Source organism: Zophobas morio, unplaced genomic scaffold (genome assembly GCF_036711695.1).
Source record: "Zophobas morio isolate AGI-343-1 ecotype UQ-CSIRO unplaced genomic scaffold, CSIRO_AGI_Zmor_V1 ptg000009l, whole genome shotgun sequence".
NCBI classification, from domain to species: domain Eukaryota; kingdom Metazoa; phylum Arthropoda; class Insecta; order Coleoptera; family Tenebrionidae; genus Zophobas; species Zophobas morio.
The window spans coordinates 5,276,317-5,303,094 of NW_026972114.1; the positions used below are offsets into that span (position 1 = coordinate 5,276,317).

The window sequence follows — 26,778 nt, forward strand, 5'->3', positions numbered from 1 at the left end:
TTTGATTATTAATATTATTATTAATGTTATTATTGTCTCTAAATTTCTATCATCGCCTCACCACATCAGACAGTCACGAGCCGCCACTAATCAACTAACTCTAAATCAGATGCTAAATTATTCCAATATAATTTATAACATAGGCAACGAAAGTGTGTTCTTCATAATTCGAAAATAAGTAGAAAAATAAGACACATACACAGCAAAGAGTAGAATGTTCTATTGTAAATTGTAATGTAAATGTAAAATTGTAGTATCGGAATGAGCTTTGCCATATTTCACGATAATAATTTATCTGTATCTAGTAATAGGATTAATTTATTAAAAAGGTGTCAGGCGCTATAGCTTTTATATCACCATTTATTAATGTTGCGCTACTTTGTTTTATGTTTGTTTGTATACATATGTAATTTTTCATTTTATTAATGATTAATTTTTTATTTATATTTTAATTTTCTAATGATGTTAATGACGTTAATAAGGTTTGGTGTTCCATTATAGACAATTAGTCTGTTGGAAATTATACTATTATTATTATTAATATTAATGTTATAAAATGCATACAAAGTTATGAAAGTAAGGGAAAGTTTAAGAAGTCTCAAAATTGATAAATAAAACATAAAAATATGAACAAAAAAACAAACAAATTATGAAAATTATACAGTGCATATTTTATAAAAGTGGCCTTAGAGATTTCCATGTTAAATTTTAGACCCCACGTTAACTTTTGATAGGGTGAAAATACAGAGAGAATTTTTGCCTTGAAGATAGCCTTAGGGTTCTACTTTAATTTCCACTACTACTTTTTGGAGTAAATTGTTAATCTTTGCTTTATAAAGTTAAAATTACTTTGATTACAAAATTTGCTGCCTCATAAAATATTTTGACCAGTGTTGGGCAGTATCTAAGAGTAGATACTTATTGTACCTAAATAAAGTATCTAGATACATGTTTGGGTATCTATTATCTGTACCTAGATAAAATCGAATTTAAGCACAAAATATCTGTATCTAGATACAAAATTAATGGCGCAGATACACATACATTTTTTTGTTTCACTTTTTTCAGTAGTTATTAGTTGAGATATATTAGTAGTAATTTTTGATACTTTTTTTGATATTTCCTACATTGTAGCCTTCAGTACTTATAGGTACATCTTTAAATATAATCCTGAGGGGTAATAAATCTAAGCCACGGTAAGATGGTATTTTAAAATCCATTAACCATAATTCACTATTCACTGCGTTTTAGGCTTGTCGGGGCAATGCATTTTATCTGTGTACCTGAGAAACCCAGGTCCGGTAGACCCGCTGGCTGTATTTGTATTATTAAATAAGAGTAATTTTAATAGTAAAAATATTTGTTTAAGGTAAGTTATTATTTTTAGAAAATAATAATTGCGTGTTACACAATGATTAATTCTTTCAATTAGCACAAATTAGTTCTGTAATCGACTAATCGAATGTTCAATACATACATTTCTCTCGCATAAATCGCATATTTGTTACTGTTTTATACCTTTATTTTTCAGACAAATGTAACATCTTTTCCTGTTGTCACATGTGTTATTTCTTCACTTTTTCATTGTTGGACCTAACGCGAGGCGGGCTTGGTAGGTCCGTTTTGCCCTAGAATGTGCCGATTATGTTTAAGTGTAAGTCTTGGGCAATAAAATTAATATTTTTACAACCCTCGGTAGAATAATTTATCGTGATATATTCTCAGAGATCGTGAAACGAGATTAAAGTAAAATAAGTTTCAACAAAAATCTGAAAATTTAAAGTTACATTCTGGTGATTCCGGCCTGCCAGGCAGCCTTTGATCCTATAAGGGGTTTAAATACCTTCCTAAGAAATTGTACTTACTTTGCCTTAAACGGAACCAGCAATTCTTCCAAAAATGTGTATACCTGCCGCACCGGGATAGACGATTACCGGACATGGTCATAAAAACATTGTAAGCCGATATTGAAGAATAATAATTCATGAAAAGTTGCCGACAACAGACCTTCAGCACAGAATAATTATTTCCCGTATTCTTTTGAAATATTAATTTTAATCCTGGAGATAATTATTAGATATACTCAAACGCAATTTGGATACTGTAGTATGGGAATAAAAACAAAAAAAAGGTCTTTTTAAGCGTACATAATAAATATTGCACAATTTGCGACACATCAAAGAGCGAAGCGATGGCCTATTTGCAGGAATGAAAGTTGATTCTAATAATTGAAATGTTCAAAATAAATTTAACTAAATATATTTTTTTTTAATGGAAAGATGCATAACAAATGTATTCACACGAATTCACAAAAGAAACTCTAAATTGATAACAGCACAATTTCATTCATGAACTATAAGAAGCGCAAGTTTGGACCTTAGGTCAGCAATAATAAGGAAAACAAAAACATACTTTTTGATTTTTAAAAATTATGACGAAATGCCAGAAATTAAAAGTGTTTCAAGAAAGTCGTGTATTTGTGCATCAGGATGTACAGAGCCCCAGAGCATTTATAAATCAGTAAAAATCCAAATATAAAAAAGTTCGGCTCGGATAGAGTATCTTCAAACTATTCATCTAGCTATTCCTTATTTAAAGTCAGTGTCGAGCACAGTAATCTGAAGAAAGTATTCGACTCTAATAATAATTCACCATCCAAATTTTCAATCTCGTAAAGCAGCAGCAAAGAAAATAAAAGTTGATAATAATAAAGAATCAAATTCTCCTAATGTTGACAGAAACTCTGTTATCAAACAGGAATATCTTGACCAATAAGGAAATAGAATCTCCTAGATATTAAATGTACAGAATATCAACAAGTGGAAACATATTGAAGGTATCTTATTGATACTCCGTGAACATCTTGAGATACACCTACTTAAGTTACCTTTGTAGAGAGATGGTGGGACGAGTATTTTTGTATTTAATGCAATTAGTCAAAGCACGCAAATTAATCTGCCAAAATGTTGAAATTAACGGAGAATTTTCGGTGACACTTTCCAAGGTCTAAACAACTTTTATTTATGTTTCGAGTATTTCACGGTTTAGGCAATAACTCTAGGTACACCCTGATCAGGCCTTTTACTTTAAACATTTTTGTCGATTTATGTGTCGTATGCATATTCGTTTTTACGTTAAATTAAACAGCAGTTTCCATAATAATAAGGAATAATTTCAACTAGTAATTGAAAGTAGTTACTGGTGAATAAAATATTACTGATACGTTAACGATAGTGGGAGAAACATATTCTTACAACCTTATTGTTATCCTAATCAAACATGTACTGGTAGTTCGAATTTGTATCTGTAAGCACACTAGTCACTCTTCAACCAATCATTGAGAAACTTGTAGTAACCATTATAGTGGTGAAGTCCTCAGTTGTGTTACGCAAATAAACACTAAAAAACAATTAAAAAAAATAACTTTTCAGGTAACTCTAGACATTATTATTGCAAAATGTACCATTGTATCATATACCGTACAATTTTTGCTTACTTGTTTGTTAAATACTTAATTTAATTTTCAGTGAAATAAAAGATACGAAAATCGACAGTGTAAATTTTTGAAATGTTACTTTAGGTGATAAAATTTGTCACAAAATAACGCATTTGGTATTATTCTGAACAACTATTTAGGGTTCTGACTGTTAAAATATGCTTACTTATAAGTGGTCCCTGTTTAAATTTAACTTGAGTGTTATCAACAGCAATGCAAATTCAGGAATACGTTGATTTTATTTATTACTGTTTCAGCTTGAATTTATGGCAGCCCAAAAAAATGAAATTATAATATGTCGTTCGACTAGAAGAAATCTAAGATACATTTTACTTTGGCCAGGTGTTAATGAAGAACTTAAACCAAGCATATCTTACAGCATCAAAGTTGTAGTATACGTTCTTATAACTGTATTTTTTCCTCTGGGTATGTTAATGCACCTTATAGTCTCTCATATAAGTATAAATATAAAAAAATAATACCATGTTTTTTATCTTAAGTTCTTTTTTTTAGAAAATCTAAACGTGTCGTTGGTAGACAACGTCAGCCTTTTGGCATCGACGACATGCGTATATTATATGACGTTTATATACACAAACAATCGATTAAAAGTCGTAAAACTTCTCAAGGAAATGTCAAATTTTGAAAATTTTGGGAAGCCGCCCAATTTCGAACAAAAGGAACGCCGTTGTACTACAGTATGACTTATTAAAATTCCAAGGAAGAGAAGAATGCGAAAAGAAAAACAGGAACGAAAATTTGAATGAAAACTGTGGTCTTTTCAGTTCAATTTGGACGCCTTTCAGCACAAAAAATCCATTTATCTACTATTCAGTTCATGTGTATATTCTTCTTTGCGCAGAGTTATTAATGAAACCCAGCACGCTAATAACATATCATGAGTTTGAGATGGCAGAACATTTGATTTTGAGAATCAAGCAGCTGAATCAAATGATTCGCGAAACACTCGACAATACAAAATACGAAATTGCGCGAAATATGTTCACAAATTGCGTTATCTATCACGCAGATATAATCAGGTATTATGTTTAATCCAGAATTATCTTAAATAAAATTCCTCTTTTAGGATGGCAAAGGCACTCGATGAATGTTTTTCGAACTCCGTGTTTGCGCATACTTGCATTACTGCAGTAAGTTTTGCTTGCATTGAGAAAGAATTTGCAGAAGTAATAATAAGCGGTAAATTTGATATTGTACTGTTAATTTTTGTTTTTAGGGTAGTCCTTTGTGTGCAGTACTCCATTTTTCCGGATGCCTAATTGCTTTAGCGTTTGCTTGCTTTTCTGGACAGATTCTAATAAATGCTGTAAGTTGCAATAGATACCTACAGTTTTTTTATTATACTGTTTGTAGAGTGAATCAGTCTCTGAATCCATTTGGTTTTCAAAATGGTACGAGGCGGATCTTAGATTGCAGAAGGACATTTTATTTATGTTAACAAAAAGCCAGAAAATTTTCTATCTTACGGCTGGACCATTCAGTACTCTTTCATTTCCATTACTGGTTTCGGTAAGTATACAATACGTTTGATAAGAATATGATTAATATGTTTCAGATTGTCAAATTTTCTTACTCACTATTTTGTTTATTGACTTCATGAAATATAAAATTTGATGTGCTCACATGTGCAAGAAACAGCCACAGATAACTTCTAACAAATTATACTGTTCAAAGCTTACTCAATACACAATTATTTTCAATAACCGGTATACGCGTACATCGTTTATTTCATGGAGGAACGTTCTGCACAAATTTTAGGTTTGAAAGATATCTAAATTTTCTGTAATTTGGAAAAATGTTATAATATGACAACGGTGACAACGAACATCTTAAAATTTGAAAATAATTTGAGAAGACCTTCTTTCCCTGTTTCATAAAACGACATGCCTGATGTTGAAATTTCTGTAAATGTAAATAAATTATTCTAATTATTCTATTGTGGTTTCAATATATGAATTAACACCAAAATAGAAAATACTCTAAGTCACTTGCTATAGGTAGAATTGTAGATAATACAAGAATATTTGCAAGCACGAAAAATCAGTTGACAAATCTAGCATATCTAACATAATAGTTTTCTGGTAGCATTGAGCAATGTAAAGCCCAAGCAATCAGAACAGGTGTCCAACTGGTACCCAGTGGTGGGGACAGATACTTTTAAAAGTATCTATCTATATACAGATTATTTTCGATTTTTTCGAAATGTATCTAGATACAGATACAAGAAAATAGATACTTTTTGAAGCTTTGGCGAATAAAATAACTAAAACATGTTTATGTATTTTTTTATGTATTGTTTAATGATTTTTTTTAAATTAACAACATTTCGAACGTATTGTTACCTAAATTATTTCTTCTTAGTATCAGAATTTGGTTTCCGCTACTAAACACCCGTTCTACAGGTGCAGAAGAAGGAATTGTGGTATTAAATTTAAAAAATAAACATTTTACTGTAGCATGGTTATTCAAGACTGCAAAATCTTTTTTCTACTCCCACATAGCAATCCATGAATTACGAACTGTCTAGCCTTATAGTAAAACCATAGTTACACCCACTGGCATGTAATGAATGAACAGGCACGTAATATATATATATATATATATATATATATATATATATACATATTAACTTATTATGTACATATTTACAATATAGGTACAGAGTGATTACACTCTTTAGATACAAAGGTTTATCAAAGTCTTTGGTTGGAGTAATCACCGTTACATTACTGGTAATCAACTTATAAACTACAATATTTGTAAATGTTTCAACTACAAGGTAAAAATATCGCTCACATGTCATGATACTTTTTTGATAAACTGACAAAACTATGATTAAATAAGAACATACGACAAGGTTGCCGTCCGTCTTCGGTTTTTTGCTCCAATTCAGATTTTTGCACTATTTATCAACAAACAGTCCCAAAAGGAAACCTGCTTCAATTACGTGTTTTGGTTTTGTTAAGTGTTTTTTCATCTGTGTACCAATTTTGAAGAAAGAACAAAGTTTCGCAGTTGCTACGCTTGTATAGCATCTTCAGTATTTGGTCACAGTAAAGTTCCCGCTTCCTCTCTGACTCAAACTTTGACAGTTTGTCAAGAGTATGTTTTGGGAAATCGTTGTGAAATGCTTAAAACACTATGAACAAATTTAAACCACAAGCCACTTCGACGCTTGAAGAGAAACACGGCTTGGTACAAATTAATTATGCAAACCCAGTAGATCTATAGTGAGAAAAATATTCGACGGTGGAAAACAGCTTTGACGTCGTTTCTTGCTAATTCCGAGTATAAGTAGTTAAAAGGTATCATGCCACTTCACATTTCAAAATTTTTAAATATTTTGTACTCGAAGCGCTGAACAGATGCAAATACAAAAAAGCGTCTTGAGTACGGGTTGTTCATGTTGATGCTTCGGTCTTTAACATGGATGTTGCATCCGTTGAGCGATTCTGACAAAACTTTTTTTAAATATATGTACTAAATACGAGACACACACAGATAAAATAAATTACACATTGGAAAGACCATTTACAACACTACATGTAAATAATAAAATTATTATTGTACTATTAGAACTAGAATGAATTGTGCGATGGAAAATTACCTCAATGAATGTGTCCTCTGATTGAAATGTGTTACTAATATGTTAAATGATGTTACCTGTGAGCGATTTGGCCATATAAATAACATGACTCTGATTAAGTAAGATGATTTTCTATCGCACCATACTGTTTGGTATGCAGTGTTTACGGAATATATGGACAGCTTGTAGTTATTAGATTACGATGATAAGATGATGATGATGCAGGAATTTTGTCTAAACTCTCTGGTTTAGAATTCGTTTAGCATCTGTTTTACTGCAATTCTAAATATTTTGTGACATTATGAAATATTAAAGTTTTAATATTAATTTGTTCGGGAAATTTACTTCTTTGATATTGATATTAAATATTCTTTTATAAAGTTTTCCACAATCCATTTTGAAGTGGAGATATTTTTCAAAATATTCTTCCAAGAGCTCTTGACGAATAACAGAAGTTTTGGTTCCAATATTTTTTTAATTATGGAAACACCTGTCCTGAAATCCTAAACCAAATTTATAAAGTTAATTTCAAAATATTTTGACTTACCTTAGTAGTTTACGTGTTTTGCTTGTATTTTTCAAATTCGATAGTAAGACGTACTTTGTACTGAAATTTCATTATTAGATAACGCAAATATATTTAGATAATGACTCACCTGAAGTAAAAGTTGAAGCTACGCTGAGTTTGGCCGAAGATATAGTTGAAAAATTTTGGTAAAAAAGTGACTGATCAGGTTTACATTAATGTGGTCGTCAGCTAATTAAAATTTGGAGCACTATAAAATAATTTATCGAAAGTTCAAAATTTGTGTCATTAGAAGAAAATAAATTTGGCCAAAGTTAAAAATCCGAATATCATACTTCAGACCAAACTATGAAGAAAATATTTATAACAGAAGTCTCCATATGAAATTATTCAGCTTGCGTCTATATTTTCCATAGATGTGAAACTTGTGTGTATCTCAAAAATAAATTTAAATAGAAGAAGAGATAAATAAATTAATTAATAAACACAGTACAAACTTTGACAATATCTGAAGACAGATGAAAGATAAAGGTATGTATACAAAGGTGTCCATCATAAAATAGTGGTTTTCTTTTGATTTTCGTCTTTCGGCAATTGTGTTCCACAAATTGTTACACCTATTTCCTACTTTTATTAGATGGTGCGCTATGTCTCTCAAAGTATTTTCCTTTGTGTCAAAACAGTTTCTTTTTTATGGCAAAACAATTTCGATGGATTGATGAAAACATAGACAGAGTTATCAAGTACTTTCACTAGTCCTTTTTGTTACTGATGAATTTGGAACATGATACACTCTAGAAGATCGTACGGAAAATGACCAAGTAAATGTAGCGCAAACAAAGTTAAAGCTCAGCTGAGAGGCCGTAATTACTCGATCACGAGTCACTTGCAAGAAGGTAATATTAGGGGTGCACGGACATATTTTAATGAACAATGTAAGATTTCAAAGAACTGAAAAGATTCAACAATTCTTACGAACCCATGGAAATTTTCCTGTATTTCTACCTCCATATAGGCCTTTCCTCAACACAGTTGCACAAGACTTGGTCGAACTGTGGAAATGATGTGCGCAGCCCCCTTTGAAATCTACAGATCAAACCCAATTGGGGAACTATTTAATCAATGGAAAGTGATTATTAAAAGAAATCAGCCTAGAAACGAAGACGAGTTATATATATCCAATTTCCAAATCCACAATGCTTCTGAGGCAATAACCCAAGAACATTGCCAAAATTATGTGCGACATATGGAGACTATTGTGGGGATTGCCCGAACAGAAATGAAATTTTGAATTAAAATAATTTGTTATACAGGTATTTCATGATTATAGATAGAGACATACTTATTCATTAAAATATATTCTATATAAATAATGTAGAAACAAATTTTAATTTTAATCAAACTAGGTAAAAATTGGTCCAAGGTATTAGACAGAACATTTCTCGCTTCTGAAGTACACTCCAATAAATTTAGTTTTTTAATGAATTCTGTTTTTTTTTTATCATAAATCCTGTAACTAAAGTAATGATATCTCTCAAGCGTTAAGGGAACATTGTTTTTTTATAATAAAGTTTTGCAATATTGTCATTCAGATTGTGCAAGGACGCTCATATCAATTTGAATAGGTATCAGTGGCAGCTGGTGACCTTTTGGAATGGGGGGACAGAATTTGATTGTGAGTTAAATATGAAGATAAAAAACAGGTTGTTATTCCCAATTAATAGACGAAATTGTGTGAAGGAAATAAATACAATCATACATTCAATAAAAGTAAAAAAGGATTTGTCCACATACCTTTTTGCCTTCGGTCAAAATTTTACGTTGATGGCATCTAAAAGTTTATTTTGGACAGTTTTAGACGTTCCTTTAAAAGCTGTTGCTTCTTTCAAATGATCTGATAAAGTAGAGTCCAGTTCAGTCGTAAAATCAGTCAGGCCTCGAAATATACCTGGATTTTGTGGTTGTCTACTTTCGTCATGTCCACGTAAAGCAAGTTCAAACACTCGACAAAATTTTATGCACATTATCAATCGGCGTAATATATGGCGATTGTTGTCTACACTTGCGTTATGTGTCCGAATGTTATTAATATAGGCGGTCTTTAGTCATTTCCGAATGTCTGTATTACCGACAAGGTTATCCAAGAATATTTATCATATCTGTTTTACGTCTATCTTGCGCAGCAGGAAAATTAAAATCCGCGATTGTACTCCTGCGGACCACTGTCAGAAAGGGACTGCGGTCTCATTGAACCAAATGACTAGGACGTGTGGTTTCCATAGCAACGGTGTAAACAGTGGCGTAACAATCAAACTACGGGCCTGTGTTCTACAACACTGTGAGGCCCCAATGAACAGCGAAATAATAATTATTTAAAAATACGAGTATAATGAGTAAAGTTTGCGTATATTGCAATTAGGGCTTACGTTTTATTAAAATCATTCTACCTGAAACACTGAATTAAAAAAAAAAAAAATCAAAATACAATAACTACCTAAATAGTAAATACATATAATTAAAATATATAAAGTGTTTCAAAATACTTTTTTTCTAATTAGCTTTGAAATCGCTTTAACTCCTGTCTTTCCCTTCATGAAAATCTGCAGCCATGGGCGACTAGATGAAAATCATTTTGAAACACGTTGTATTAGAAATGAAAATGCCCATTTTGTTATCTCGAAACTGTTTTTTTTCTTTCCAATGGGCACAAGTTGATACGAGATTTGACACATCTAATCTTCTGGCAATTTGATTTTCAATTGAGGTAACAGCCAGTGAAGATAATCTGCATTGGCCCATTGTGTTTCTTAAAAAAAATTTTGTCATTTTTAATTTCGAAAAAGATCTTTCCGATCAAGCCACCGAAAGTGGTATTGTAAGAAAAGTGAATTATGCTGTGATAATTTCACTGGAACTAGAGCAGGTACTAGGTACTCATTCTGTAATAATTTCGCAATCCAGTGTTTTTTCTACTTAAAAAATTGGTTGTAACATACATCATATATATTTGATTATTCCAAAAAGCACTACAAACACAAAATTAAAATAGTTTTGAAAATACGGAAGTTTTCATAAAACGCAACTGAAACTGAATTTTATTTACGTCTTACACCATAAAGTTTCACTGAAGATCTGAGGACAAAATTAAAGTATTTTGTTGTCCTGAATCATAAATTAGTCATACTTATGTCGGCTGAAGATTGGTAATTTACTAAATGGGGTGTTAGATTTGCCACAATGGGATTGCGACAGTGCGACAGTGCATTTCTGGCCGCTGGTGCCGGTCGCTAAAACCCGAGTTTATTAAGTCTATGATATTGAGATTCCGCCAGAGGTTCAGCCCTTTGCAGCAAAAAATCCTAAATAGGAATGAACGATCGATCTTAGGATCACCGCACATTTTCGAATTTTTTATTTCAGGATGTAATTTGCGCAATAATATAAAACATTCAATAAAACGAAAATGTTCGTGTGACCGGACCAGGCCCCTTGAAGAAGCGGGCCCGTGTTCCGCCGAATACATGGAACACCGGTAGTTACGCCACTGGGTGTAAATAAAACGTTTAAATTATCCATGTGTGCCCGGCTTTTATCAGCAATAATAACATATCATATATCCAAGACATACATCTTTAGATGTAAATGGATCTAAGTTTTGATCCATTTTATACAAATGGAGCGAGATAAAAAAATTAGAAGTTACGACACAAATTTCCGGAGAATTTTTTAAATATTGAAAATTGCTATCTTGTTATGTCCAGTGTATTTGTAGACGTTGTAATTTTGGACGGGGCACGTGCACCAGCTGACACTGATAGGTATAGCAAATTTCAAATAACAACAGTACTGCATTCTCAAATTTACGGAATTATAGAATGAACCGTCCCTGATTTGATTAACAAAATAATAATAAATAAAAATGTGGTCGGCGTGGATGGTAATAGAATATTGAAAGACTGGCCCGACGTGGAGGAGTTTTGGATCGCTGTTGAACTAAGCATTCGGCAGATTTTTGGTCACTATTCGAGTTCAACTTTCATTATTCATTTTTATAATCGAAAGGTTTTTGCTCCACATTTTACTAGGTATTCGACAATTTTTTTGTGACCTCTCGAGGAAGCTGCGAAAAGCGGTATCCGACCAAGTTCATCAGCGCGATTGATTTCGGCTCCGCATTTCACCAGATATTCGACAATTTTTTCGTGACCTTGAGAGGAAGCCGCGTAAAGCGGTGTCCGTCCATCTTTATTAGCGCGATTGACTTCGGCTCCGCATTTCACCAGCCATTCGACAAAGTTTTCGTGACCTTGAAAGGAAGCTGAGAAAAGCAGTGTCCAACCATGAATATTGGCGCGATTGATTTCGGCTCCGCTTTTCACCAGGCATTCGACAATTTTTTCGTGGCCTTGAAAGCAAGCAGCGTACAGCGGTGTCTCACCATCTTTATCAGCGCGATTGATTTCGGCTCCGCTTTTCACCAGGCATTCGACAATTTTTTGGTGACCTTGAAAGCAAGCTGCGTAAAGCGGTGTCTCACCATCTTTATCAGCGCGATTGATTACGGCTCCGCTTTTCACCAGGCATTCGACAATTTTTTGGTGAGCTTGAAAGCAAGCTGCGTAAAGCGGTGTCTTACCATCTTTATCAGCGCGATTGATTTCGGCTCCGCTTTTCACCAGGCATTCGACAATTTTTTCGTGACCTTGAGAGGAAGCTAGGTAAACCGGTGTCCGACCATAATAGTCAGCGCGATTGATTTCGACTCCGCAATTCACCAGGCATTCAACAATTTTTTCGTGACCTTGAGAGGAAGCTAGGTAAACCGGTGTCCGACCATAATAGTCAGCGCGATTGATTTCGGCTCCGCAATTCACCAGGCATTCTACAATTTTTTCGTGACCTTGAGAGGAAGCTAGGTAAACCGGTGTCCGACCATAATAATCAGCGCGATTGATTTCGGCTCCGCATTTCACCAGGCATTCGACAATTTTTTGGTGACCTTGAAAGCAAGCTGCGTAAAGCGGTGTCTCACCATCTTTATCAGCGCGATTGATTTCGGCTCCGCATTTCACCAGGCATTCGACAATTTTTTCGTGACCTTGAGAAGAAGCTAGGTAAACCGGCGTCCGACCATAATAATCAGCGCGATTGATTTCGGCTCCGCATTTCACCAAGCATTCGACAATTTTTTGGTGACCTTGAAAGCAAGCTGCGTAAAGCGGTGTGTCACCATCTTTATCAGCGCGATTGATTTCGGCTCCGCTTTTCGCCAGGCATTCGACAATTTTTTCGTGACCTTGAGAGGAAGCTGTATAAAGCGGTGTTTTACCATACTTGTCAAGGCGATTGATTTCGGCTCCGCATTTCACCAGGCATTCGACAATTTTTTCGTGACCTTGAAAGGAAGCTGAGAAAAGCGGTGTCGCACCAATGTTATCAGCGCGATTGATTTCGGCTCCGCATTTCACCAGACATTCGACAATTTTTTCGTGACCTTCAGAGGAAGCTGCGTAAAGCGGTGTCTTACCAGTTTTATCAGCCCTATTGATTTCGGCTCCGCATTTGATTAAGAACTCTACAACTGTTAGGTGCCCCTCTCGAGAAGCTATTATAAGAGGTGTACTACGATCGAGTTTAACACTAAAATTTACCTCTTCATTAAAAATACTCGAAGATGAAAATAATTGTTTGTTAACAACTATTTTAAACGCTTTTGCGTATCCGTGCAAAGCGGAAAAAAATAAGATATTAATTTTGTCTGTTCGACTATACGAATCTTCCAATCGTGATTTACGTGTTTGTAATAATTCCAGTTCCGCTCCCAAACTTTCACTTTCTTGTGCACAGGCCCAGGGTGTGATTTTATGTAAAATATCATGTCCTAATATTTCACAATTATCTAACAAAAACAATAACGCTTTAAAATATTCTTTCGTTTCTAATGAATTACTCATAATCTCCATATTTGCCTCAATAACACAATCCCTAGATTCGCTTTTTACATTTAAACGCCCTTGTCTTCGTCCCCAAGAACAAATGAGATGTAAGGCGCTTCTTCCACATTCATCTTTACGTTTTATTATTTCGTCGTCAAAGTTCTCCACTTCATCAAAATTTCTGTGTAAAATCGCGATGTGGACCGGTGAATTTTTGCCAGTTAACATGTCGAAGAAGAAACGCACATTATCATACTTTTTATCAAAAAATATAGCTCTGCGTACCATTGCAAAATTTTTAGAAAAATATAAAGCAACAAAATATTCGGCAAAGGAAGCATGTGCAAACTGCGGAATGCCGTTTTGTACTCCAGTCACGATACCGATAGTTGCGAATTCTTCAGGAACAGAATCTATATCTTGCGAACAATCTATCTTTAATTGTTTCAAAACATCTTCAGGAAATATTACTCCAAGTGCCAACTTTTCATACTGTTTTAATTTCTCTTCCTTTTTTTTCCTTACATCTTCTTCCCAAAAAACATTGTTTACAGGTACTTTATCTTCGTAGAAAAACTTAAATTTTCCTTCAATAAAGTAACGATACATGTCAGTCAGGAGAAATTTATTTTTTAATAACTCTATATATTTTTCTTTATTTTTAAGTAATACGTCTGTAAGCATAAAAATTTGAAGAGGGATTCCCAATATATCGATATGTTTTGTAAATGCAAACGTGGATTTAATTTTGTCGATGGTGGGTTTCATATCTGCAGACGCAATTAAACTGTTAAGACGTTTCTTAATATAATCTTCTTGCTCGACTTCGCTGAGCTGATTGATACTAACTGACAGAGTGTCAAGTTTTTCTTCAAGAGAAGACCTCAAATGTTGCCTTGCAGTAACCCACTGAGTGAAACCTTTCTGCGATAACATTAGAATGAGATCTAAAGTCCCATTTAAATACCCAGTAAATAATTCATCAATGGCGTCCCATACAAAAACCACAGAGCGTTGCTTTAAACACAGCGTCAAGTATTCTCGATCTAGCGCAGCCAGCTGTCGATATTTTTCGTTTAAAATGAATGTTTCGAATAGATTTAAATCTGCTGATATTTCATATTTTCTTGAATTTTTAAAGAAAGACATAACATCTTGAGCGCTCAGAATCACGGTCCAATATCTCCCACAACAGTTGTTTTTTAGACTCTTCGTTAACTCGGTTTTGCCCATTCCTGGGTCAGCTGTTATTAGATTTATGTTGTTGATGAATTCTGAAGACCAAATTTCGTTTTCGTTTTTAGAACGACTAGGTAATTTATAATTTCGCAGTTCATTAACAGATCCTCTGCTTCCAATCCATTCTAAATTTCGATCGTCGAGAAATTTAAAATAGTGTATGGTTTTAGATGCTTCTACTTTAGAACATATTTTCTGAAAATCAGAATAACTGCAATTTTTTGCACTCGTTATAAAAATTGGATTATCAAAAATTTTGTGGTCTGTATTACTTAAAAAACCCTCGATGTCTGTTAGAGTATGCTTTTTAGATATTTCGAATTGCTGAGAATTACCTGGGCAATTTAAAATGATAACAGTATTTCGATCAACATTTTTTAAATATTTTTTGTCTATAATATTGGCTGACAAATATCTATCGATATAAAGATTCGGAAAAAGTTCCTTTTGTCCACCTATCTGGCATGGACCATTCGACATTTCTAAAAGTTTGTTCACATTAACATGGTTTAAAATTTCGTCCTTCTTTTCTAATGCGGTCTCCAAATTACGTGGTTCTTTGCCTTGTATAGAAATGGTGAATTGTCGCAATACTTTTTCATACAATTCGACTTCTGATTTCAAGTTGAACAAGTTTTGAAACACAGAGCGTTCTGTCATCCATTTTTCATATTTTCCCTCGCCAATTATAATAAATTTTGCATCTGGACAGACCTTAATAGCTTTCTCCATATTGATGTGTTCCTTTACAATAAGCGGACATTTCTCCATCAGCCATAGTAATTGTGTCAACAAATTTGCATCCAGATTTTCAACACTACTTATATAATTACAAGAAAGGGAATAAAGTACTCGAAGTTTGTTTAGTTCTTTGAGGTCAATGTTTTGGTCCAAGTCTCCCCACAAATTTTTAACTGCGTTGCTGCCTTTTTTTTCCAACAACGTAATGTCGAACAGACAAATAGCCTCTCGAAGTATTTTCATTTCGTCTGTGACTGAACCAAAAACAAACGGTTCGATCTGAGAAGAAAGCAAACGAAGTGCGATGACACGTTGCATCATTCTTTTGCTTAGCTTTCCTTTTATTCCATCTCGCATACTCCACTCTAATATGACCTCGACGTACTTCTTGAAAGTTTCTTCGTTAGAGCAAAACATCTCAGTAAATTTATTCATTGTTGATTTTGTAAGAGCTTCAAAACGTTCTTGGGTTGTGTAAAGACGAAAGGACTCGAAGAATTTTTGATACTGCTGAATTTTTTCAGGATTTTGTTTAGTCCATTCGTCCTCTAAGATTTGAAATGTATGATAATAATTTATATTTTCAGAAATTCTTAAAACGTCGTAATCGTCTCCTGATACTGTCTTTTTAATTGCTTTGAGGTAAAACTCTTCTCCTTCTAGTTTAAATTTTGTTTCTTTTGAAGTTTTAAATGTATTTGTGGTGAATAATATAAATTCTTGCACTTCGCCTTGAACATCTTGAGCAGATTTGAAATATTTTATTAAACTAAAGTCGCCCTTTTCGCCTGCTAGCTGCTTTATATATAATTGTCTTTTTTCGTTACTGTGTTTTAATTGCAGTGCTTTTGTTTTTATTTCCCCATCTGTCTTAATTTCAATAACTAGGTCATCAAAATCACCAAAATTTTTATCGTTCGAAGAAATGCGAAAGTCATTTATTTTACTGTCGCTTACTAATTGTAGTGCGACGTTAGCGGTAACTAAATCTTCGTATTTTTTGCCCTTGTCGGTGGTTCCTCCTCGTTTTTCGAAAGTCTGAAACAGAATCAACAACGTGAATAAATCGAGAAAAACTGTAATTCTTTTTAAGATATAGACCTAGAAAGTAAATAAACGTATTCCGTTATGGTTCATTATTTAATTATTTTTCTAATGTATAGTCAGTCAGCTTGTATGTGCATGTGAATATTGATGATTAACAAAAAATACTCATCAAAATTTAACAAAATGGTGACACAGCCCCAGAATTGCAGTAAACCAATAAAAACTGTCGTGAAATGTTGTCAAGAACATAAGGTAAAAAAATCAACAGCACCTCAACAGGTTAGAATAAGAAATAATGCTGCTTATAAACCTAGGACAAGAACTCAGAATTTGTCCCTTACGTTCCACAGTTAACATTAATTCTGGAGACTAACTTTGAATTTGGTTTTATGATTAAAATAAAGAATTCTAGAACTTAAAAAGCTTGTATTGTATTGATTTTTAATTTTCTAAAACCGAGAAGATCATAGGGACATGTAATTTGCCCGTTATAATCTCGCCTGTTTGCTGTCCTCGGCCACGCCTCGACTACCAAACTGCAGACCTGCATATAATAGTTTTTCATCCTAGGTACATACATGAATAACTACCGGGTGACTATTAATGAATGTGATGATTTTTTTAAACAGGTTGGCAACCTATTTAAAATTTTATAATGGCAAAACTGATTTTCAAAGTAACATATATAGCAGCTGCCATCGTCTTAACCAATCAATACATTTGTTACGCGTGGTCATCTCAAAATTTACAACTGTAAACTGAGGTACTAGTATTTTTTGTCAATAATTCAGAATTGCCGACGCAAAAATTTGCTTCAAACATTACTATTGATATCGACTAAATTCAAATACCTATTATCGATTCATCAAAACGTCCAAATGCATTGTTTATCTCATTTTGCTTCATTACATAGTTGGTATGTTCAAGCTGTAATATATATGTCGCACAAATTTAAAAACCAAAGTAAATATATATTTTGGTAAACAAACTCACCTCTTTCGAAAAGTCTGCATTTACTTTTCCATCCTTTTCTTTACGAATCCGCTCTTTTTGACGTGTATTTTCTTTGGTACTTTCTTTAATTTGCTGATTATTCCGAAATGCAAATGCTCGTTTGTTTGAAGTATCTTCTGTTTGTATTCCACCTGGCGGCTAACAAAATATTTAATTAATGACATTTATTTATTTATTTATTTATTTATTTATTTATTAATATACATATTAGACGATTTTTTGCGAAGACAATGTAAATTAACATAGCCTAAATTGTTAATGAGAGAGTGCTTTGGGTCTATAAAGACAGCAGTAGTCTAATATTTGTGGAATGTTATTTTTAGGTGGTAATCACTATAGAGTAAAAACAATATAGAAGGTACTAATCACAGTGTAACAGAAAAAAAGAAGGTTCCAAACCTTCTTAAAACTAGTTGTTTTGAAAAATGGAAAGATGGGTAGATGTAGTATATTGTCATACTAAAAATAAAACTACTGTATTCTCAAATTATTATCTATCGATTTACAAATCGATAAAATAACGAAACAGTTACTCACGTATGCCGCGTGTATTAGCAGACGCGACAGAAAATCATTTATGAATAAGCATTCTTAACTTAAGACAACAAGTAGTAACACTTGTTGCTATAATAATACGTGAGAGTGAAACAGAGAAACTGCAAACAATGCCGATGGTCGTCCAGACTTTTTTATTGCTTCGACTTCCGTTTATTATAAAAATATTATTAATAATATTATTAATAATATTATTAATAATAATTGCTATTCCTAACACAAACAACATTATTCAAACATACAACACCAAGATTTCAAAATATCTACAATTATCGATAGAAATGAAATCAATGTTGAATCTTAAAAAAATTTCAATTCTACCCCTAGTTATCTCTAATGTAGGTGTAGTTCCAAATAGCTTAGTTGAGAATTTAAAGTCTTTGCATTTGAATGATTCAATAATTGTCAAAATTCAAAAAGCTGTTTTGTTAGGAACATGTCATATTGTTCGTAAGTTTCTTGAACAGTCTGATCATGTCAGTCAGATTAGATTAGCACCAGTAGGTCAGAGTAGTGTAGGTCACTTTTCATGTGATGCGCGGATAAATGGTCGGTAGTTACGCTGGACTTTTGGGGATGGGGTGAGATTAGAGAATAATAGCAGACTAATTTGTATGCTGTAATTCTAGAATCTCGAAAGTTGTTCTGTTAATCTAATCAATGCATATCATTACTTGGTCTTAGTACCCGTAATGATAGAAGTCTTGCCTGAATGCCGGTCATTTCCGGGTCAGTGGTGGGTCTTAATAATATTAACCTCTATTAATTCTTATGGACAATGATATACAATTCTGTAGAATAAGTCAAATACATACATACAATACAAATTAATACAACAATGACATGTACAAACATAGTATACGGACACATACGGAGCTAGGTATGGGTAAACATGTCAATTATATTGTAGTAAGCCGTTTCGAACCAAATTTCCGCGCGCCGAACTTTTGGTAATAAAAGGTGTATGAATGGAAGAAACGAAAACCACTAAGAGGGAGGTGCGCAGAAGGGTCGTGTTTGAGAAGAGTGAGTCGCGGCCAAAGACTTCAAATATATATAGACTGGCTGTCACCCAAAATTCTATTGTATTTCGTGAAGCAGTTCTGTCAACAGAAATCGCCGCCATTGCTGTTACTTTTCTGTCACTAATTACACCGCAACAACCCATACCCATAACCTATTTCTTTCTTATGTATCACTTTCAGTTGTGACGTGGATGTGATCACAGTTTCTTTGGTTCTTTTGATAGTGTTTCCGTGCATTTAAGATTCAGCAATTATAGTACTGTTGAAGTTTATTAGTTTGTGTGTGTATGGTGTGCAAACTCACTATTCATATGAAGTGGATTATTGTATACGATTTTAAACTTCCCGCGGTTTCGGTCACATCCAAAATGGCGACCGGTTAGCTTCAACTTTTTCGTTCTATCGCCGATCTATATATATTTGAAGTCTTTGGTCGTGGCATATTGACTTCGTCTTTCTTTCGAGTAAGACGTCAAGTTGGTGCTCTTTGCGTTTTCCAAGTGTCTGTGCGTTTTGTTTCCGTTTTCAGCTGTGATTCCTTCCAACGGAGTTCCCTCCCCCGCTTCGCGTGTGTGTCACATATGCGAACGAACGCTACAAAATGGCGGCGCTTCCGGATGACGCCGTGGCCGTTAATTTTCATACTAACCTTTTCAACATAATGTTAATCCGTTTTAGTAGGGCTTTTCAGGGAATTAGGTTAGCTAGGGCAGTTTTATTTAGCGAATGTTATGCGGAAAGTTCGATGGCAATTTTCGAGTTATTTATTTTGCGTTGCATAATTCAGCACGTGTGAGTAAAGTAAATTCACACGTAATGTGAACAAGCGAATGTTTAACAAAATAACGCTGAAAACGGCATCAGAAAAATTAATAATATCATAGTCTGGGGGACGGGGGATTTTCTTTGTGTTAGTAACATCGATTAATTAGGCGCATTAATTTGACCGACATTATAATATCCAAGGTATTTGAATGGCTTTTCCTCGATTTATTATCCGTTTGTTGTAAACTCTAATTTTGGAAAATTTCATGTAGTTTTTCAAATATTCAACCGCTAAAAAAATAGAAAGAGAAAGTGGTAAGGTGCAAGTACGGGGTGTTGATCGGGGAATTTCAAGGGCGACTTTTGTGAGTTTTTGCATTAGTCATCGGGGATTTGTTGTTGACCGAAAGCTTTGTCGATCAATTTGAAAATGAATGTCATTGAAAGAAAGGCACAATTCAAAGCGAATGTGCACCCATGGTTGCCTATATTTTATTTATTTTGCATAATTTTTATGTCGCATTTATCTGTTGTTTTGTTTGTTTCGTATCTGTTTTTATGTGTGTATTTTGTTTGGGGGGGATGTTTGTTTGTTTTTGTTTTAATTCGGTCATCGACGTAACTTTTTCCAAACCTTTTTAATGCAGTCATAACTTCTTTGTTTAACATCAGATAAATATTTTAATAAAATCCATAGCGTCTTTGTTATTATCAGATAAATTCTTTGATGAAATCAGCAACGTAAATGTAGCTTAATTCAATAAAATCATTGTCAAAATGTGAATCATACCTATAATCTCTTCCAAACGTCTTGTTGTTTAAAGTTATTGATAAAAACATGAATAATTTCTCATTTCATTTTCCTTGTTGTATAAGATTGTTGATCACATGTGTGCATCATTTAATCTAATTTAAATTTCTTCTTCTGGGGCCCTTGGCCAAGGTCTCTTGAGCTCTTATTGGATTTATTTCTCATAGTTTTTTTTTCCAAATATAAGTTTTTTTTTAATCCGTTACTCTTCCCGCTCCGCAGTGCGCCAATTCGTATGAACGAACGCCTCCCGCCAGTTTTCAAAACACAATGTAGGGTCCCACTTTTGTAGACGATCACAGCCAAGGCCAAATTTCAAATTTTAGCGGGCTCTTTCGAATTTTGTTCAATGTCAAATAAAAGGCGGGAGGTTTGGGTTATTACAATATATTATCTACTAGGTATTCATTAATTGTGTAATATGCCTTATCCACGGTGTATAATAAGTTATTATACACCGTGGCCTTCTCTATTAATAAATCTTTAACTTTTAATTTAAACTGTTTTACATCTAGTTTTTTCATGTACTGTGGTAGTTTATTATATAAACATATTTTTTTTGATAATTTTGCGCACCATTTCTCTAAATCTTTCACCAAATCGTCAATAAACGCAAATCCACAGCCTTCTAACTACCATGCAAACCTAATCCACATTAGTATGGTAACGGAGAAACAAGTACTGTCTGCAATCAAAAAATTAAAAGCTGCTACAACGTCTGGCCCTGACTTAATACCCGCCTTTACCATAAGGGACTGTGCGCACATATTTGTAATTCCATTAAGAATCTTATTTAATCTAATTTTAAAAACATCTACATTTCCTCAAAAATGGAAACTCTCACGTATATGTCCAGTCTTTAAAAAAGGTGATAAATCAGATTTAGAAAACTATAGACCGATCTCTATAATTAATAACTTTTCCAAAATTTTTGAACATCTTTTATATGCAAATATTTACGATAATGTCGCTACTGTTCTATCGTCAACTCAACATGGATTTGTAAGAAAACGTCCAACTGAAACGAATCTCGTAACTTTGACACAGTTTATATCCGAGGCCTTAGATAACCAACAACAAGTCGACGTCATTTACACAGACTTTTCTAAAGCGTTCGACAAGATCAGTCATCGTCTTTTACTGTGGAAATTAAATAACAACTTTGGTTTTTCGAATGGTCTGATAAAATTAGTGGAATCATACTTAAATGACAGGTTACTTTATGTCAATGTAAAAGGATTTAAATCGAAAGCATTTAAACAAGTCAGTGGCGTACCCCAAGGCTCTGTTCTTGGGCCATTGTTTTTCAATATCTTCATCAATGACATAGTAGATGTTATTGATGTACCCTCCCTAATGTTTGCTGACGATCAAAAACTATATTCTGTTATAAAATCATATGATGACTGTGAACGTCTACAGCAAAACTTAAATAAAATATACCAATGGTGCCTAAATAACTATCTTATTTTAAATACCGGAAAATGTCTAGTAATGTCATTCACACATAAACTAACGCCGTTCACTTATTTTTATGAAATTAACGGCATTCAGCTTGCGAGACCCAATGTTATGCGTGATCTTGGAGTTATCTATGATCCAAAACTCAGTTTTAAATATCATATCGATTCGATTGTTAGCTCTGCTTTTAAATCTTTAGGGTTCATACTACGAAATGGTCGCCTTTTTAATGATGTCGATACTTTGAAATTATTGTATACTGCATATGTCAGATCACATCTTGAGTATGCATCGCTGGTGTGGTCACCTTTGTATAACATTTACATATCAGAATTAGAGAGGGTCCAGCGCAGGTTTCTTAAAACAGCTTCGTATTTATCGGAAGGTGTTTACCCCCCACAAGGCTATCCGCAAGAATTGCTACTGAGAAAATTTAGTTTGAATTCTCTAGTTACAAGAAGAATTGAACACTCCATCCTATTTCTTTTTAATCTCATACACGGGCGACATGAATGTGTTTGTATACTAAATCAGTTGGATTTCAAGATTCCTGTACGCGACACTAGAAGTAACGACACTTTCTACATCAAGACTTCTAGGACCAACATTATGTCCAATTCACCTCTCATCTTCATGCTCGCCAACTACACCTGTATCCAAGATAATATCGACATTTTTAATTCAACCTCAAATGATATAAAAAAACAATTTCGACCTGAACATCCGTAAGTCATCTATCTGCACATGTTATTATTAGTTTATTTTTGTTTTGTAATAAGTATTGTATTTTTATGTATGTATGATTACCTTGTCCTGTTATTGGGCCTTAAGCCCGTTGGGCACTGTATTGAAATAAATAAATAAATAAATAAATAAATATTGCCATATACTTAGAAGTATTTTTATATAATGTTAAATTATGTTTTGGGATTTCTAGTATGTATAAATTCCGTGTATTATAATTATGATAATCATTAATCATTCTAAAACTATTATAATTTGTCTTCACATGAGTCACTACTGTGTAAATGTATAAACTAATAACAGTTAATGTTTTTGCGGACGTGAAGTACGTCCTGCAACTATCCCTGTATCCAATCCTCATACTCATCATTATTCGTACCGTCCTTTTTTGCAGTCTGAGGAGTGGGGACTCGTTCTATGTCTGAACACATTCCCCAAGAAATAATACCGTATTGGAGATGAGACTAAACGGTAGCATAGTAGTACATTTTTATTATTTTTATTTCAGTTGTTTTCTTTAATTGTTTAATAATAAAGCAACATATAAAACATCGGAATATTATTTTCGTTTTTGATGGTGACAATTACATTACGCTTATATTTTAAACGAGTGTTTACTTTACAAAATTTTGTGTGTATCAAATTAGGTTGTTGCAATGTAATACTAATAATAACAGTGTTGTATCTCCACATTTTCGGGAAAATGAAATTCCTGAATTAATGAATAAAACAAATTGACTTATTCATTAACTATTTGAGCCACCTCTTTAAGCAAATGTAAAAAATATGAATGGAATGATAAATCACAAGTACAGACTCATCATTTAGTATTTAGTATTTAGTATTTAATATTTATTACGCCAAAAAAAAGGGCAATACAAAAATAGCAGTTACAAAGTACAATATTACAAAAATTAATTACACAATAGAATTTTACGACATTCTCTTTTGAATGAATTGAAAGAAACATCATAGTTTGTACATTTTAGATATGACCCCTAGAGTACGAAAAATAAAATATTAAGTAGTTTGACGCAAATAAATTCCGAAACGGATTAATTTTTCTTGGTAAATAAGACCCGGATAAGAACCAATAAACAAGAATTACATTTGCTTAAGATAGTACCGCTATTTTATGACAAATTTTCATTAAAAGTACAAATAAACACATCAATTTTATGTTATCTTGATCCGGCCTTACAACATTAATTTGCTTTCTAATCTCCACAAGATGGATATGTAAACTTAATCTGGAGAGGAAAATTCCCATAAATCTTTTCTAGAGAAAGTTTGTAGTTATTTTGTTTCCAACAAAACACAAATTTCAATAAAATATTCAGTGGAAAACAGAAAAACCTGCTATCTTTGTTAGCAAATCCAAAAATAAAAATTCAGTTTGAGTCTTTCAAAGAGAGCGATTGCGATTACGCTAAAAGTTTTTACAAAAATGTAACGAGTTTTTGACCAAAAATTTGAACATATACTCGTACTACACCCTAGAACAAAAGATTTTTGCTCTGCTTTTTTAATTAGAATTATTTAGGATCGCTGTGGTCTACTTTGACTTTGTATGCGCGTATTTTGGCCAAAGCGGTATAAAATGATATAAATAAATTACGAAACTTGGAAATTAAGGCACAAATAAAATACTTAAGTAGCGATTATGTCTGCTGCAGATAACGTCGCAATTTGATAGATGATTTTGAACCAAACACGAATACATATTCATATTATTTTAAGATTATCTTAATTTAAGGTGTTATAGCTACTTGAGTTGGAATCATTTGAAAACAGCACACCAATTATGTTGCGCAGACGACCAGTTCTGGTTCGAGCGGGTCCACTTTCAAATTTGAGGGGTGCTTTTTATACAGTGGTGTACCTGCCATTGCTGTTTTCAATTTCGTCCGTATACGGTGTTTTATTATTATTACATATTATTCCATACTTCTGGTTTATACATAACATAAATAAAATTCTTGTTCTTTCTTTCCGAGAAATTTTACAACAATAAGGTGTACTACATTAGTTGGTTATCGGCGGAGTGACCGTCGTCGTTACGCCCAAACATAAACAATTCGTCCAAATATATAAAAAAACATGTGTTACATCGCCGAATGTTGAACAAAAGTGTGGTCTAGAGTTAGATTTTCGGTGTAAATACACGTGCTATAAAATACAAAATGTTTTAAAAATTAAAAAATTAATTTTACAAATTTTATTTTTACTTTCTGAGAGTAAGCAAAGAAAGTATTGTAATCGAGTTTATCGGAGGGCAAGGAAAATCCTGTCGAAATAAGTTTCGACCAATTTTTTTTAAGTTTTAACAAATCTAAATAAACATTGGTTCTTTGCTGGCCCAAAGTTAACAATACCTTTTTTGAGGAACATGCATTCTCTTCAGAGTGAGAAGTATATAAAGCCTTCAACTTTTCTAAATGTTTTCTTAGTCTTCTATCTTCCTTTTTCCGTTTTAAATTTTCTTCTAATTTTATTGATTCTTTTTCCAATTTCATAATTTCTTCTTCTTCGGAACTCAAGTCCATGATGACGTTGAATGTCTTTGCTGAAAAAAAAATCAAAATTATAACTTCCAAGTAAAACCAGACCCTTCCCTGTCAAAACACTGATACTAGTGTATGTGTCAGTTTTCGACAATAAAATTAAAGGCTGGAAACTCTGCTACTATAACAGTTAAAATTCGTAAGCTGAGAACTATAGTGTTATCTTTAAAAAAAAATGTATTATATATCTATCTATTATTAAATTCGAATTTAAAATTTAAAATATTCCAGCAATTACTGCTAATCATTTAATATAATTTTAAAAAGCACTTTTTATACAGTACATTCCCATATAGTTAAAATTAACAAAAAAAAAACTGGTTCTACAAAACGCATAACAGTTGTATATAAATGTATATCTGAGAAAATTCTTTTATTTGAGCCCTAATTGTTTTTGCCTGTTTGTCTTTCTTCGATCACGAGTGTCGTTTTTACATTTTTTCAACCCATTTATTTTTGACTTTTTTCTGCCTATTTTGTTCCAAAATCTGAATTTCTAGGGGTTCCATTAAAACAAATAAAATTAGGGGGCCTTGTGTGTCAAACCGAAAGCGATAAAAAAAAGGAAAAATATTGTAATCAAGTCGTCATGTTTAATTATACATCCACACCAAATTTCCAAAAAAATGCTTTTCAAATAACAAAGTTATTCTATCGTTTCGGGATTTCATACTAACCCTGTATAGATTTGAAAGAGAACCAGACGTTGCGTAATTGTATATTGTTCCACGAGTGAGAAGATTGGTCATTGACCAATTCTCACGAGTATCACACTATAGTTTTTCCTAAAACTTGCCTAAAGAGCATATTTAGCCTTTTGTTGTCTAAATTCACAGCTGTTGCTCGCCTATTTTGGCTTTTTTTAGTCTAAAATTCGCTCTTTATTTATAAGAAGTACTGTTAGATTAGATTAAATTTGGAGATTTACCAGAGGTAGAAATGCAAGTTTTAGGCCTAAAGTATTATACGTATTGATAAAAGCAATGCAGGTTATAATAAATTCGTTAATGATTATTATGTACAATAAAAAATACGCGTACATGGTAAATTATGTCTGTAATTTTCAACTTACCCGTCAGGGAGTTCACTTATTTTTTAAACTTATAATCACAAGGAACTTTTATAAAATATGTTCACAATTAAAGTATTACTGTATTACTGTAAACTTTTAAGTCATCCGTATTGCAATAATCAGCAATATTTTTAACGGTGTTCCTTATATATCTACTATATTCAACAGGTGGGGT

The 26,778-nt window shown here is 33.0% G+C and overlaps 2 protein-coding genes across 3 annotated transcripts; one reads left to right on the top strand and one right to left on the bottom strand.

Annotated features, from left to right (window-relative positions):
* Positions 1-4,576: 4,576 nt before the first annotated feature.
* On the top strand, positions 4,577-5,330 carry LOC135125786 (uncharacterized). Of its 2 annotated transcripts, XM_064051470.1 has the most exons (4): positions 4,577-4,647; positions 4,734-4,823; positions 4,871-5,026; positions 5,073-5,330. In XM_064051470.1, the coding sequence occupies exons 1-4, from the start codon at positions 4,585-4,587 to the stop codon at positions 5,115-5,117; spliced, it is 354 nt and encodes a 117-aa protein (XP_063907540.1). In that variant the 5' UTR covers positions 4,577-4,584; the 3' UTR covers positions 5,118-5,330. The 2 variants fall into 2 exon arrangements, 1 of the variants encoding a protein (XP_063907540.1); XR_010279956.1 differs by lacking the exon at positions 5,073-5,330 and having other exon boundaries at positions 4,611-4,683; positions 4,871-4,994.
* A 468-nt stretch (positions 5,331-5,798) lies between these two features.
* Positions 5,799-26,698, bottom strand: LOC135125783 (uncharacterized). The gene is made up of 6 exons (XM_064051467.1): positions 26,604-26,698; positions 25,343-25,533; positions 17,586-17,744; positions 7,760-16,583; positions 7,651-7,710; positions 5,799-7,606 (listed from the first exon to the last, which is right to left on the bottom strand). Exons 2-4 carry the CDS (start codon positions 25,511-25,513, stop codon positions 11,679-11,681), a joined length of 5,235 nt encoding a protein of 1,744 aa, XP_063907537.1. The 5' UTR covers positions 25,514-25,533; positions 26,604-26,698; the 3' UTR covers positions 5,799-7,606; positions 7,651-7,710; positions 7,760-11,678.
* Positions 26,699-26,778: the final 80 nt, after the last annotated feature.